This window comes from Lygodium microphyllum, chromosome 5, assembly GCF_053477565.2.
Source record: "Lygodium microphyllum isolate KBCC chromosome 5, Lygodium_microphyllum_v1.1.10, whole genome shotgun sequence".
NCBI classification, from domain to species: domain Eukaryota; kingdom Viridiplantae; phylum Streptophyta; class Polypodiopsida; order Schizaeales; family Lygodiaceae; genus Lygodium; species Lygodium microphyllum.
In genome coordinates this window covers 6,013,365-6,029,836 of record NC_141139.1, presented here as the reverse complement: position 1 = coordinate 6,029,836, position 16,472 = coordinate 6,013,365, and the positions used below count along the sequence as shown (strand labels likewise).

Genomic DNA, 16,472 nt, shown 5'->3' with positions numbered 1-16,472 from the left:
ATGAGCTATGCAAGTCCACGATTGTATTGTCTCTCACTGAACAGGTACATTATAATGTATTTGAGGAAGCATAGAGTGCATGGGATCTATGGAATAAGATCAAGAATCTTTATGATAAGAAAAGTCCGACGAGTCAGATGTACTCGTTGAAGCAGCTTATGGATCTGCGCATGAAGGACAATGCGACTATGTCTGCTCACTTGAGCCAGTTCCATGCTATACTGAAGAACCTGACTTCGTAGGATATCACCTTTGGAGAGGAAGTAACTCCTCTTTTCTTGTTTGGGACTCTGAATGAGTCATGGGATGTTTTCCGTACTGCTCTTTGTGCCTCTGGTGCTACTCTAAAATTGGCAGATGTTGAGAGTGCTCTTCTTCAGGAAGAGGTGAATCGCAAAAACTTGGATGCGTCTCGTGGTAGTCATGCTTTGACAGTTAGAGGCAGGAATGACAGCTATGACCGTGGTAATGGCCGAGGCCGTGACTCGCAGAAGGGTCGATCTAAATCTCGTGGCAAGTCACGTAGTAAGTCGCGTGGGCGCAATGCAAATGTCACTTGTCATCACTGTGGGAAAAAGGGCCATATTAGACCACAGTGTCATGAGTTGCGCAATGAGAAGCGCAAGGATAAGGGGAAAGATAAAGTGCAAGAGAAGTCCTCTGATCGCAGCATAGTACCTGCGAAGTCCAGCGTCAAGATTGAGGAAATTAATGTCACGCAGACTGAGGAGTCCGATAGTGGTGATGAGTTTATACTTGCAGCTAGTTCTTCTGATGCTTCACACTTGACTGAGACATCTAGTATGTATGCACAGTGCTGGTTATTGGATTCAGGAGCATCCTTCCATGTGACGCCTTACCGTGAGTGGTTCCACTCTTACCGCACTATATCTGGTTCAGTCAGACTTGGAGACGATAGGTCTTTTGACATTGTGGGCATGGGTGATATTCAGTTGTAGTTTTCCACTGGCAGTTCATTTTTGCTTAGGGATGTACGCCATGTACCTGCGCTTACGCGCAGTCTTATGTCTGCAGGACAGTGGGATGATGCAGGGTTTCATGTCTGTTTTGGAGATTCTGCCTGGAAGATTACCAAAGGCAGACTTGTGCTTGCTAGAGGCGCCAAGGCTAGCAGCCTCTATCCTCTTGTTGTATCTGGGTCTTCTGTAGACCATGTTTTGGCAGTGGGCTCTATCCCACATGTATCACTTTGGCATGCCCGTTTGGGGCATATATCTTTGAAAGGAATGAAAATGTTATCTGGTTTGCAGTATCTTCCGCCTTTGGACTATGCACGTTTTGACTCATGTGATCATTGTCTTTATGGTAAGCAGAATAGGTCTACGCATAAGAAATCGGGTAGGCTACGCATGAGTGAGCCCTTGGCATTGGTGCATTCCGATGTTTGTGGGCCTATGCCTTGCATGTCTATGGGTGGCGCGAAGTACTTCGTTACCTTCATTGATGATTTTTCTAGGAAAGTGTGGGCTTATCCCATAAAGCAGAAGTCCGATGTCTTGGCAGTTTTTCAGAGATGGCTTACTCTTGTTGAGAACCAGACTGGATATAGGCTGAAATGCCTTAGGACAGATAATGGGGGAGAATATGTCTCGCATGCTTTTGAGCAGTTTTGTGATGACAAGGGTATTAAGCGTCAGTTGACCGCCCCTTACACCCCACCCCAGAATGGTTTGGCTGAGCGCATGAACAGGACTATTCAGGAGCGTGTGCGCTCTATGCTTAGCCATGCAGGCCTACCCCAGAGTTTTTGGGCTGAGGCAGTTAGTACGGCAGTGCATGTCATAAACCGATCGCCTTCCAGTGGATTGGATTTCCAGGTTGTAGAGGAAGTTTGGGCTGGTAAGCTACCCTCTTATGCGCATCTCCGTGTCTTTGGATGTGAGGCATTCTACCATGTGCCCAAGGACAAGAGTAAATTGGATCCAAAGAGCATTAAATGCATATTCCTTGGCTATGGTGAGTCAGGAGAGATGGGCTATCGCCTATGGGATCCGCAGGCGCGGAAAATAGTACGCAGCCATGATGTCTTCCATGAAGACAAGATGCACAGGCAGCCTGAGAAGGTGGTTGAGATCCGCAGAGTGATCTTTCAGGAGGAGCCTAGAGCTCCAGCACAGCCAGTAGTACAGCCTGCAGCAGTTCCTTCACAGGGCCAGGGTGTTGGACAGGCAGTTAGACAGGCAGCAGAGCCTGCGGTGAGACGGTCTGCTAGAGACAGACGTCCACCTGACAGATTTCAGCCCTCTATGCATTATGTTTTGGTTACAGATGCAGGAAAGCCTTTCACTTATGATGAGGCTATACGCAGGGGTGACAGTCACTTCTGGGAGAGGGCTATGCAGTCTGAGATAGACTCCCTGCATAAGAATGAGACTTGGGATTTGGTTGCCTTGCCTAAGGGCAAGAAGGCTTTGCCATGCAAGTGGGTGTACAAGCTGAAAAGTACCCCTGGACACCCCAAGCCGGCATACAAGGCTAGATTGGTAGCAAAGGGTTTTAAGCAGGAACATGGTGTGGACTTTGATGAGGTCTTCTCTCCTATGGTTAAGATGACAACCCTGCGCTTAGTCTTGGCTTTGGTTGCACAGCTTGACTTAGATCTATATCAGATGGATGTCAAGACGGCTTTTCTACATGGGGACTTGCATGATGAGATCTATATGGATCAGCCTAAGGGCTTTGCAGAACCTGGCAGGGAGCACCTAGTGTGCAAGTTGAAGAAGAGCTTGTATGGCTTGAAGCAGGCACCTAGGGAATGGTATCATAAGTTTGATACCTTTATGCAGTCACAGGGCTACAGCAGAAGTGCTATGGATCCGTGTCTTTACACGAAGAAAGCCCGTGATAGCAGTTTGCTTATCTTGATACTCTATGTTGATAATATGCTGATAGCAGGGAAAGCTCATGATGAGCTAGATGCTCTTAAATCTCAGCTGAAGAAGAGCTTTGAGATGAAGGATTTGGGACAGGCCTCACATATACTTGGATGCGCATTAAGCGCGATAGGCATCGGGGGCTTTTGTATCTCTCACAGCGGGAGTACATTCATAAAGTCCTTAAGCGCTTCTGCATGCAGGACATAAAGCCTATTGGCTGTCCATTACCTTCTTATGTGAAGGTATCACAGGCCGATTGTCCACAGACAAGCACAAGGATGACAATGAAGTTTATCTTCGAGGTAAAGCTCTCCAATGTATTTATTCCACTTGAAAATTGACATGATTGAGCATAAGTGTATTAGTCTTGGACAAGTCCTCAACCTTTAAATTCACTAACACACAAATTTATTTCAGCATTATTGAAGTAGAGTGCATTTCATGTTTTTAAGTATGATTTCTTTAGGTACTTGTGGTTTTTAAAATTGATTTTCTATATCTTTCTAGATTACTCTCCAAGATTTTCTACCGTCAAATAATTCCCTTCCACAACCAATGGAAGAGATAATGAAAGTCCTCAACCTTTAAAATCACTAACATACAAATGTCTATACACAAAATTGAAGTAAAGTGCATTTCCTGTTTTTAAGTATGATTTCTTTAGGTGCTTTTTGTTTCTTAAATCAATTTACTATATGTTTCTAGATTGCTCTCTGAGAATTTCTACCATCAAATAGTTTCCTTCCACAACCAATGGAAGAGATAAAGATATTGATGCTCAAGATAAGAAGTTTTGATTTGTATGGAGGATTTTCTAACTTTTTATTCCAAGATTTATTTCCTATGAACTTTTGATTGTTTATATCAAATCATCTTTGAAGAGCTCCCAAAATCTCCCATCATGTGGTTATGGTTGAGATCAAAGTTTAGCGAAAATCTTAACAAGAATATTTAACTTTTACAATAGATGATTCTTCCAAGAAGATTACCCTCTACATGACAAACCGCAAGTGAGGGCTTTCAATGGAAGAGCCAAGAAGAAAAGTAGGTTGAAGATCCTTTTATCGATCAAAAGTTGAAGTTTATTAATGCTGATGGTAAGAAAGCAAAATTGCAAGATTGAGGCAAGCATTCAAAAAGTTATCAATGGTACGTTGTACAATACTTGTAGAATATGGAAAATCTTCAAGAGTTTGCATAATATAAAATTTTCTAACCTTTGTGGTTTAAATGCACATGATTTATATAGCAAGGATGTGATTCGTTTCGCTACATAAAGCATGATGTTTTTTAAGGTAGTGCATGTGAGCGTCAAAGTGTAAATTCTTGCAATCTTCTTTCTTTGTGTTAAAACCATGTGCCTAAGAAGAGCACATTAATCTAGGGTGCTCCACATAGAGCTGATTTGAGGAAGTTTCATATATTTTGGGGCTTTTAGAATGTAGAGTGATCTAAAAAATGGGGGGTTGTAACCACAAGAGACTATATTTACTTGATACTAGACAAGATTGCGCAAACACTAATGTTAAATCATCAATGTGAATATAGTGTACACTAAGAAGCCCCTTCTCACCCAAGGGCATGGTTTTTTTTTTTTAATTTGTTAAATTCTTAATGTGACATTAGAAAGTCATTGACTAAAAACCGATAAGCTCGGCAATTATTAGCAGTTCAGCATTGGTTGTCAACTCAAGCAGTTACAAATGATCCATGAACTACATTCATCCATGGACTATCAAGCCCTATCAGAAAATTGAGACCCCTACTACCACTTGGTGTGCCCTCTTTTGAGGTGGTGTTGGTATTGGCAAGCACAAGATTTCGCTCGTTTACGGTGGGTGGGAAGGGGCTCTAGAATAAATATCCAGGGGCAAACGAATCATAAGGGAATGTGAAAGGAATTTAGCGAAGGTACCACGTCCGGTTAACCTCCACTTGTGAGAGAGGCCCCCTCCCCTCCTAGGCCCTAACCCCCTCGGAAGATAAAATACAATACTTCTTCGGTTTATAATAAGCGCTCGAGCCTTTATGAAGGATTACGATGATGATACGTCAGCTTCCTTTCCCCCCCCTCTCTCTCTCTCTCTCTCTCTCTCTCTCTCAGACTCTCTCGTGCTCGGCATTTTTAGGTACATACGTTTTAATGGGCGCTCTGACTGCGGAACCCGCCCTTGCATTAAATAAGGCTCTGCTGAAAAGAACAGAGCGAGGAAAATAAAAACCTTAACATCAAATCTCTCTCTCTCCCCTCCACATTCTAAAGTATGCCTCCTTGTTGCATTTGCATGTACACGTACACGTACCCACGGAAAATTACACAAAATTCTATGGTGTAGTTCTTGTATTTAATGTTTTGATTGTGCCGCCAAGGCCAGCTGCTTGACAACCCCAAAATTTGCTCCATAAAGCGAGAGAGACGAATCAATCGCCCAGTCTCCCACCCCTTATGAGAGCATGCATGCCCATCGACATCATCACCTTCCTTCTTCTTGTATTCGCGTTTCAACGATTGGTTAGAGTTACAGAGAGGGTACAATCAATGGAGTCGTTCTTTACACGGCGAGAGAGAGAGAGAGAGAGAGAGAGAGAGAGAGAGAGAGAGAGAGGGAACACGGGCAAAAGCATATCAGGAAAAGAAAGCCGGGTTAGGACTGTGAACAAGGATTACACAGCAACTCTTGCATCGCTCGTCGCTATTCGTTAGACTTCGATGCTTCCAATCCTCCTGCCTTCCCTATGGTTTCTCTGTCTGCACCACCCCCACTCATCAGCTCTGATCAGGAAACAAACAAGACGCACATTACAAATTCACCTTCAAAATACTCACTTCAATCCTAATTATCAAGAGAGGTTTTCTTGTTGGCGCTAACTAATCAGCGACCTTATCTGTGAATTCTACATGCAGCTTAGCTTCATCAGTTAACAAAATATGGCGACCATCAAACGCGGTTGAAAACTTGTGTAACATTTGGAGTGAAAATTTGTCAAGTCTCCAACTTATAATAACGAGACATATGAGTACAACTCTAACAATGCCGTCCCAGCCATATAAGTATATACAAGACCCAATCATATATTTTACAAAAGAAACCAAAACACTCACATTTAGGTACCGTTGATCGTTCTCCTCCAGAATCCTTAAAAGATGAAATGGAGAGTAAGTGCACATCCACTATGGAACATAGGGTGCATTCTCCATTGAGCAAGCAGTCTTTGTTGGTGTTGAGCTTCTACTAAGCCACATGTTGGTAGGGGGTATTCATCACAATGGTTTTTCTTTCCAAACCATTGGTAACGCCTACATACTCATTGAGGTTCCAAGACCACCCATGCATATATATATATATATATATATATATATATAGGCTAAGACATTAATTAAGACCTCCTTTGCCTACCTAATCCCTCCAATACATTTGGTTGATATTTACAAGAGTAGTGAGATACCTATTAATCAAATTCGATGCCTTCTCAACACTTGTAACATTACAAGCCATGAAATCCTCTAATTGAGGGCAATATCCACCTTGGCACTTGTCTCCACCTCACTCATGATAACACAATGCATGGTAGTGTGTCTGTTTCCATGTGCATGTGTGTAAATATATGTGGGGTCAATAGAGAATATAGTAATACATCCTTTTCTCGTCTTTGGCCCACAAAAAAGCAAGTTCATCACTCGCGCGCGCGCGCACACACACACACACACACGCGTGTTTGCATACTTGAATGCATGCATATTGTTCATCTTGCATTGTAGGATCAAGATGGGTGTAGTTTCCACCACTCACCTTATGTACATGTCTTGAAGATAAAGACTACATGCCAAAGCTATCATATTGTCTTGAGATTAAATAGATTTAGCCACTATGGTCTCCATTTCAAACCTCAATAGCTTGCATAATTAAATTGCACCTAAGGAAATAAATTCAAGCCTCGATAGTATCCTAAGGAAATAAAGTCAAGCCTCACTAGCACCACAATTTTTTTTTTCTTTAAAGAAAATCTTGAAATTTAAAAGATGCCTCAAAGGTGTACCCAATGTTCGAACTCTTGAATCCATGTACACACCCACATTCTCAAATCACTTGAGCTACAACCACGTTGGTATTAGAAACATTTTTTCATTGCTGCTTCCAACAATAAATGTCAAATGTTAACTCTACTTTTTTTAAAAGAATTTGTACCTAACAACATATCATAGGTATGCACTTGACTCTTGCATAAAGCCAATTGATATAATCTATGAGAAGATGCTTGAATACCTTGATCCATAAAATTATTTCATAAGCCAACCAATCCCATTACATATCAAAGGAGATAAACAAACAAAACAAACCAATCACTTATTTGCTTAAAAAATGCAAGGCAAACCACTCACTTATTTGAAGTTTATTTGCTAAAAATTGGGAGAAAAGGAAAACATTTCCTCCTCAAATGGAAGTCAGGTTAGGGTCGTGTGCTAATGAGCTTGCAACATGGACTAAAAAACGTTAAGAATTCAATCTATGTCAAAAGCATAAATCAAGAATTTTAGGGCAACTAAAAGCAAAACCAAGCATTGAAGTTGTTATGTGAGACACCTTACAATTATGAGTTGTGATTCTCTCTTTAACTTTAAAACTCAATTATCTACCATGGTATTTAAGATGGTAACAAAATTCAGTGAAATCTTGTACTCATCAAGGCTCCAAGCATTTATCTTTTCAGCTGTATAGTGGTGTTTTCATTGTGTGCAATCTACTTATGGCTTGAGAAAGAGAAATTGCAACTATTAACATTGATGTGCTCATCTCCTATACCTAGTGGAGGTTAAGTATGAGGAGCTATCTCTCTACTAAACCCCTTCTTTGAATGTTATGTCTTATTCACTTCTAGGTATATAATTGGAGTTTCATTATATGCAATCTACTTATTGCTTGGGCAAGAGAAATTGTAACAATAATCGTTAATTTGCTTATGTCTCCTATACAGGTGGATGTTAAGTATGAGGAGCTATCTCACTACCTAAACCCTTCTCTAAATGTTTTGTATTATGTTTGATGGAGTACTAAATTGCTATGTTGCTATTTTTGTATGTTTATGTAACTATGTTAAAAAAGAGTTAGTTGTCATATATTTGATGTTCCTTCCAACCATGGAAAGTGAGAATTCGTCTACCAAAACATGGTAAGCTGGTCTAACATAAGAATTCAAGCAACAAACCAATCTGATAGATGCTATTCTAGGAATATCTAGGCCACATTCCAAACATTTTCAAACACCAAGAAGGCTTCATCCCAATAATAAGGTGTAAGGATTGAAACTTCTTGCGTGTGGCCATGATGTCTAGCATGTGTTGGTTCACTTCAACTGAAATACCATAGACAAGACTTGTTTCTACGATCTTGATCCCAAGAGACTACCCAAAACCATACTGAAAGGAGTTTGACTTTCTATTCGAGTTGGCAATTCACTTTGAGACCCAAAATTTCCTTTCAAGTATCCCCTCAACAAAACAAGCATCACAACTTTCATTCTTATCAATTGCCCATCTTATAATGGATATAGAAAACATCTAATTTAAGGGATTTGGATGATATAAGACAAGTACCAATGATGAGGTCACATGTTGTCGTATGTTTGATGGTCCTTCCAAGCATAGAGGGTAACCGTATGTCTACCAAAAAATGATAAGTTGATCTAACATAAGAAATTGAGCAACATGTTAATTTGATAGATGCTATTCTAGGAATATCTAGGCCACATTCGAAACATTTTCGAACACCAAGAAGGCTTCATCCCAACATTAAGGTAGAAGGATTGGAATTTCTTGCATGTGACCATCATGATTAGCATGTCCTAGTTCACTTCAATTGAGGCACCATAGATAAGATTTGTTTCTCTAAAATCGTGATCCCAAGAGACTATCTAAGATCGTATTGAAAGGATTTTGACCTTTTGTTTGAGTTGGCAAATCACTTTGAGACCCAAATTTTCCTTTCGAGTGTCCCCTTGACAAAGGGAGCATCACAACTTTCATTGTTATCAAATTCCCATCTTATAATAGATATAGAAAATATCTGATTTAAGGGAATTGGATGATATAAGATAAGTATCAATGATGAGGTCTCACTAGCTTGAATCAAAATCTCAAGTGAGAGTAGTATATCAACATCTAAAGGAGAAGTATGCATGAGAGCAAGTTACATATTCCTTAGACCTACAACATGTGATTGTGTAGATGAGATGAGAAATTAGAAGATATATACTAACCAAATAAATCTAAATGACAATATAGAATGAGAGTATGGCATGTAAGCATATCGGTGCTTAAAGGTGTAGTCATTGACTAGAGTTTGTATATTTGTATAAAATGGATCACTATTTTATCAAGGTCACTAGGGGAGGTGTCAATCTAGCAGAGAAGAAGCATGAAGGGGATATCAAATTTTGGATATTGGACGTAGAGAGATCACATCAGCCAAAATGCATCACATTTACAGCCTGTGGACGATTTAATTGAGGAAGGAAGTACAAAGATTGCCCCTAACATAACGTTATTAAACAGTGATCTACATTGATTCTTGATTTTTAAGGAGCAAAAGCACGTTCATTGCGACGCTACCATTGGCATAAGACTCCTCGAGTGACCTCTTTCGAGATTTCGTTCAAGGATGAAGTAGGAAAACATGTTGCAAGCTACACTACTAGTACATGAAAGCATGTTGCAAAACACACAACGTTGAAGGATGAAGCAGGCACGCTATGATTTTTGTGCGAGCATGTTGTGAAGTACACGATCATGGTGCGAATGCATGTGCCTTACTATGCAATACTGGATCAAAGCACGTGCCTAGCTACCCTGACAATTAATGGTAGGGGAGAGGAGGAGGTACCTGCAGGGGAAGAGATGCGCGAGCTCTCTCGAGGGCTGCTGTCCCAGTTAGCATCAGTCATGAGGTTGAGGCCGGAGCTCTTGGATTCACGAGGGGTGCTGCTTGACTGCAAGACCTCGGCGAGCGGGCCGCCGACGGGAGTCTCCCACGCGATAGGAATCCAGTTATAGTTGGTATGCTGACCCTGCTGCGGCGGCTGCTGCTGCTGTTGCCTGTGGTGATGCTGCGCTTGCGCCCTGCAATCAACGTCCGCCACGTCGCTGAGGCCGAGGCCCATGCCGACTAGGGGATCCTCCTCGGGGCCGACGCGGGACATGGAGAGCTTGAGAGGGGAGAGGGTGAGCTTGCGTGGCGAGCCCGGGTTGGCCAGGTCGGAGAGGGAGAGCTGAGGCGGGCGGGGGGGCTTGGAGGGGTCGTCCTCCACGTCGGACCACGACAAGGACGCCGACGGGTCTCGCGCGCGCGGCCAGTCGTCGAAGAAGTGCCTCAGCGTCTGGCTCTGATCCACCTCCGCCCGCGCGGCCGCGGCCGCCGCCTCGAAGGGCGGGGCGGCTGCCCCGGCCAGGAACGAATGCTGCTGCTGCTGCTGCTGTGATGACACCTCCTGCCCAGCCAGCTGCACTACGCTCCTGCCATAGCTGTGAAGCGTGCTCGACGCCGCCGCCGCCCCCGAGTTGCTGCTCGTCGGCTTTATCCCATGAAGAGACGCGCTGTCGGTCGACCCCGTCCGCCATGAATTCATCGACGACAGTATCGTCAGTGGCCCGTTCGTCGCAGCCTGATTGTAGTCCTGGCGTGAGCTCTCCGCGAAGAACAGTTGCTCCGCTCCTAGCTGCTCGAGCTCGCCCTTCGTGAGGCCGTTTAGGTAGCTGCAGTAGACGACGTCCAGTGATTAGGGGAAAAAACAAAAGAGGCGACGATCATACGCCTGTGACAGAACACTAGATTTTAAAATAAGGAGAGCGCATATCAGTGCGGCATGCAATATCATCCAATCGTAATACATTGTCTCAACGAACAAATGCTTAATATGATCATTAGGGCAAACAGTCGAGCAACACACATGCATGATTATACTTCAATTGTGACAAGCAACTGCAGCAGAGATCAGTGCTTGTGATTAGAAATAGACACTAGAGCAGCATGCATCGACCACCACACTCCGGTTGCGATAAGTAGCTGCTGCAGACAAATGCTACTGCTAAGGAGGAGACTAGTCGAGCGGAATAAGATCAGCGAAGCATGCGTCAAATTGCTATACATTGATGGGAGCAATACCACCGTGATTTTATAGTTCAGCTCTACCATCGGAGCAAACTTTAGGGGAATTACGTGTAAGCTCTATTATTGCAGTACTCTTTTGGGCGATCACGTCATACTTATAATTAACCTGAATTCCACAGCTGCAATCAAACAATTGCTTGTAACTAGAACACGTAATGTACGTCGAGAATTATGATTCAATTGCACTGGCTTGAGATAAGATTTATTACCGGAGCTGGTCTTTAGCTGTCAATCCGCCACCTCCTGCAGCGGATGACTGCAGAGCGCTCGCATTATACTGTCCACCACTCAAGGACGACGCCACAGAAATGCCGCCTGAGTTAACACTGGGAGAATTGGCGCCTGAGAATGGCCTGGCAGTGAGAGAGGAAGCTGCTTGCTGCTGGCTGCTGATGGCAATGGCGGACGGAAGCATCCCCACAGGACTTCTCATAGTCGTGGTGGAGGCCGACAGGCTGCTCACAGAGGAGGCCGTGGTGGCAGAGTTAGCTGAGCTGACGGACATGCCCTGCTGGGAGGAGGAGGCGCTTATGTTGCTATCTGCGCCAGGGCCGCCGCTGGCCGCCTTTCGGGCACGGTGCCGGCCACGATGCATGTGTCTCTCGCAGTACTTCTGGTCCGGCACTACGTCCCTCCCGCACCGCCATTTCTTGCCATCGGTGCGCCGGCACCTCCCCGGCTCCGGATCGGTGTTGCCCCCAAAGCCCAGCCTGTAACCTCCCCAAGGAACTGAAAAAACCAAAATGAAAGGAAGGGAATTTCATAATCACGTGACCGCTATCCTTCCATGCATTCAATAACTGCAGAAGTGATTACATGTCAATGAGATTACTGTACCCCTGTGCACGACCCTCTGAAAACATTGAAATTACAAGAATAAGGGATGTTCCAGGCATATCTTAATCACGTGATCGTCATCAACTCTTTGCGCATTCAACAGTCTTACGTTGTTGCCTTTCGAGATGTAGGATAATCTATATCATTTACAGATGTGGAAGACCAGCTAAGCTGAGACAGTTCATAAATCACGTGATCTCTATCCATCTGGTGGCAGGTGCTTGAAACAATCTTAACAGTGGTGGCAATTGTGAAATACAATGGCAACTGTTGGCATCTGAGTTACAGGATGGTTCACTCGAGATTTCATATTCATGTGATCAGTGTCCCTTTCTGCATAAACCACTACTCTGTATTAAACATTGGCAAATCGAGGAGTAGGATGTCTTACTGTTAACCGCGGAGGCGGCTGGAGAATTGGAAGCCGAGAGCGCGGCGGCAATGAGGCTGCTTCGGATGGGATTCACCAGCTCTGGAGGCACAGTCACATCATTCATTATGTATTTAAGAACTAGGGCCTGATGCTGCAGCTCCCTGAGCTGACCCGGAGTAAATAACACCTGAGACCTCCCCCCTCCTCTCTCAAACATGGATAAGTCATGTTGCTGCTGCTGCTGCTGCTGCAAGGCCATGGTGCTGTTCATCGACAAGGGAAAACCTGACACAGAACCAGAGCAAGGGATGAGGGTCACAGAAGGAAGCAGCAGGAAAAGTTAAACACATGCACATTGTTTACCTTTCCTTGTATGCTTGCAAAAGCACCCGCAAAAGTAAAAGTAGGGGGAGAGAGAGAGAGAGAGAAAGAGAGAAAATGGAGAAGAGAATGACCCAATCAAGGAGACAGCTGCCCAAATAGCACGCCTGATTTGACACCTCTACAAATCATAGAGCAGCCTGTGAACCCCAATCCCGTCCCCCTTATATACCTCCCGTAAAGGAAGAAACCTAAAGATATGCCGAGATAGTGTGACAGGCCTTCTCGTTGGGCGAATTGACCCAAAACCTTGTGAACCAACAAGAGGCATAGACCTTAATAGAGAGTAAGTAAAACAAAAAGGAGAGCTGACGGTGGGGTTGTGTGACGCAAAGTGATAGTTTTGCTCCTCTTTAAGAAGAAAAACAAGCTACAGCCATCTGGTTGTTCCATTGTTAGACAAGCTAGGCCATGGCGAATCACCTATCCGCGCAACAGTATGTTAGACAAGGACAGGCTAAGATGTCGTACTACTGCGAGGCAAAAGAAGACACAGAAAAGAGATTATTGGACTTCAAGTGGGACATTAGGAAAGTGATTAGGCAAAAACACATCACCCATGCACTCAAAAACCCTAGAAACTACAGTCAGCATGGCCATGCCATAATAGAAGCCGAAGAAGATAGGAGTGAGGGTTGCGCACGTTGGACGAAGCTAAAGAAGAAGATATGGCTGAAGGTTGTAGCTAGCATAATGAACAAAGAAGATAATATGGGATGAGATGAGAAGATAAAAAGGAATGAGGATTGCTCGTCTGGAGAGACTTTTTCCTGCTGCGTGTACCTGAAGTTTGTAAAGCATAAGAAGCTGCAGCTGCTGATGGATGCAGGTGATACTGCAGAGACCTAGAACCTGCAGCCGATGAACCCCCATAGCCAGAAACAATGGAGTCAGTCCTGCCCAGTCGATGGTCTGACAAGAGGGCGGCGTCGGAGGCGGTGGAATTGGTCGGGGAGCATCCTTGCAAGCGTCCATCGGAGACCATGGAATTGCTTCTGACAAGGCTTGAGGAGGGGCCCCCAAACATGGTACCGCCATGGCCGCTCACATTCATATTCATCTGTATCTTCAGCTGGTGATCCCCTATGCTGTATGAGCTGGTGCGCGCGAGCTTCCCCCCTCCCTCTCTCCCTTCGTCCACGTCCATGTCCGAGGCCGACCTGCATTGCTTCGGGGGTCGGCTATGGCTGCCAGTGCCAGTGCTATTGAGGGGGAGGAAAAGGCCGCAGCTTAGCTCGTTGCTATTGCTGCTGTTGATGTGCGCGGCTGTACTAGCAGTACTGTTGATCGTCAGGCCCGGAAAGCTTCTCTCTCCGAAGACAGATGGCATCCCTGCAGACACGGCTGCCATGGCCGCACTCTCCGAGTAATCCATGCAGCAAGTAAAAGCGGAAAGGAAAGCGCACACGCAGCTGCTGCAGGTTTGCAGGAGGAATCCTATTATCTATATCTTTGCTGCTATAGTGTAGTCCCTCTGTCTGTCTGTCTCTCTCTACTGGTCCACGATATTTGGCTCGCTTCTCTGACGCGCTAATTCCAGCTTGTAATGAGGTGATTATGCAGCTAAAAAGTACTGGATTTTGGCAGGCTTAGACTGCAGAGCTGCGGGCAGAAGAAGCGGTTAATGGCTATTAGCAGGAGACAAAGGTAGTCTACGAGGGCTATATTGCACTGTCATTCTGCAAGTCTGGTGGTGGTGGGGAAGGATGTGTGGCAGAGAGAGAGAAAGGGGGGGGCATGGGGGAGGAGAAGAACCTAATAATAAAGTACTGAAGGGGCAGGAGGTACAGAGGGAGGAAGGGTCTAAACTCTAAAGATGGAGCAGTGGAGGAAGAAGGATTCAGGAAAGCAACAAGAGTTGGCCCTAGGACAGTAGATAGAGAGAGAGTGAGAGAGAGGGCTTTACCTACAGTGGTGATGATGATGAGAGAGAGAGAGAGAGAGAGCATTTCAGCCGCAGCGCGGCAGTAGAGAAGAAAGACATGGATGTGGACGCATGATGAGATGATATGAGAGAGAGAGGTGTGAGATCACAGATGCCCCTAGCCTTGAGACTTTGGGGGAAATCATCCCCTCGTCGGCCACATAGGCGGAGAAAAGGCCCGGGTAGGCTTCCCAAGCCTCATAGGGGTCGCTAGTATCTCGGCTTAGGGTGTGTGCCTATTGGTGAGGAGGGAGTGTGCGCTGGCGACGCTTACAAGCACGCACGTGAGCCACCGTTTGGTACGTGGGGGGACGGAAATCTAGCCTCCGTCATGTCCGCCCTTTGTTGGTAACTTGTGGGCTCCGTCACTGGCTGGCCAGCGGTCTCTCTCTCTCTCTCTCTCTCTGTGTCTGTCTGCCCTTAAGATCTTCAGGACCCCAGCTTTGTCCCGAGGTCTGGGATACCCCCTGATGATTCCGGCTTGCAGTTCGAAGCTAAGAGAGGTAGAGAGAGAGAGAGAGAGAGAGAGACAGAGATAGAGAGACTGTGCAGTGCGTGTGTGTGTCTCCTTGAGATTTTCAACAGAACGGCTACACTCGGCTCGAAAAAGCTGGAAGGATTGTTTGTGTGTGCGAAGACGAATGCAATAATTGACGTTTGGAAGGGAGAGCAATTGTGTTTTTACTTTGCGCTCTTCTTCGGGGCGGGGCAAAGAAATTAAAATTTTACGGTGGGGAGAGACTCCGAGAGATGAGAGAGAGAGAGAGAGAGAGAGAGAGCAGAGCAGAGAGGACCTTCAAGTTTCGGCTTCGGCTTCAAGTTTGGTTTGCCAACGATGGGACTGCTGGAAAACACACCGATGAGAGAGAGAGAGAGAGAGAGAGAGAGAGAGAGGCGATGGCGATGGGGACCCAACACATGGGAAGGGCCAGGACCCAGGCTCTTTTGTATCCCTTATCCAGCAACGCTCTACGGACTTGCCAGGTCAAAGGGCGGGGTAGGAGGTTTGTCCGGCTACTCCGTTTTAATGGGGTTGCCTGTAGAGCACCTGAACTTGGAAGAGAGAGAGTGACGAGTCTTTGAACTTGACCACCTTCTCGATGGCTGTCAACTCTCTCTCTCCCTCAATTCAGACTCAGAGACCGTCGTCTGTCTCCTCTCTTTCTCTGACTTCTGCAACAGGCGACGGCCTCTCTTTCCTTCTGACAAGCCGGCCGACCAGCCAGGGACACAATCACAGAGAGCGAGAGAGAGAGAGAGAGAGAGAATCGAGACTCTAGTCTCTGAGAGAGAGGAGCGCGGGGGAACCCGGGGCTGATGACATGGCATTCGCGCCTACAGAGTCGCAAATTCAGAGACCAGTCGGCACCCTCTTGTATCGCCCTCCCGGGATCCGGACGTCTCATCATCATCACTTCTCCGCCTGCAGTAAGCGTGGCAGAAGAGAGAGAGAGAGAGAGAGAGAGAAGGAAAGGACCGAGAACTGAAATTTGACATCCAACCAGGCCCGTTCTTGTTCGCGTACAACCTCGCCATCCATCATGGCTGATAATAACACTAGCAGGATCACTTCACGCCGAGTGCGCTTCACCTCGCAGCTACCTCTCTAGCCTACCTACTGACCGAAAATATTTCGTAATAACCCCGGACAGATTATATTTGAATTTTGCGGGGAGTAGTTTTATTTTGAAAATAAAAGGGAGTATGAAACTGTCTGAAAAAATATAAAAAGAGAATAATTACAGCTGCTTATAGAGGAAGATGCTTTCAAACAGGGAAGCTCCCTTGAGCATAAGATGTTACCAAAAGAAAGACAGCTATTATTTATATGTAGAGCCATTTCAGGAGGATTTCTTCTTGATCTCCTTAAGTATGGTAGCCACCTCTTCCACCTTTTC

General features: G+C 45.2%; 1 protein-coding gene across 3 annotated transcripts; it reads right to left on the bottom strand.

Moving 5' to 3' along the window:
• Positions 1–5,135: 5,135 nt before the first annotated feature.
• Positions 5,136–15,189, bottom strand: LOC148035478 (uncharacterized). Of its 3 annotated transcripts, XM_087677434.1 has the most exons (6): positions 13,434–15,189; positions 12,288–12,554; positions 11,269–11,788; positions 9,776–10,644; positions 5,725–5,792; positions 5,136–5,646 (listed from the first exon to the last, which is right to left on the bottom strand). In XM_087677434.1, exons 1-5 carry the CDS (start codon positions 14,023–14,025, stop codon positions 5,767–5,769), a joined length of 2,274 nt encoding a protein of 757 aa, XP_087533560.1. In that variant the 5' UTR covers positions 14,026–15,189; the 3' UTR covers positions 5,136–5,646; positions 5,725–5,766. The 3 variants fall into 3 exon arrangements, with proteins under 3 accessions (XP_087533560.1, XP_087533559.1, XP_087533558.1); XM_087677433.1 differs by lacking the exon at positions 5,725–5,792 and having other exon boundaries at positions 5,142–5,646; positions 13,434–15,187; XM_087677432.1 differs by lacking the exon at positions 5,725–5,792 and having other exon boundaries at positions 5,146–5,670; positions 13,434–15,184.
• Between the last annotated feature and the right edge of the window lie 1,283 nt (positions 15,190–16,472).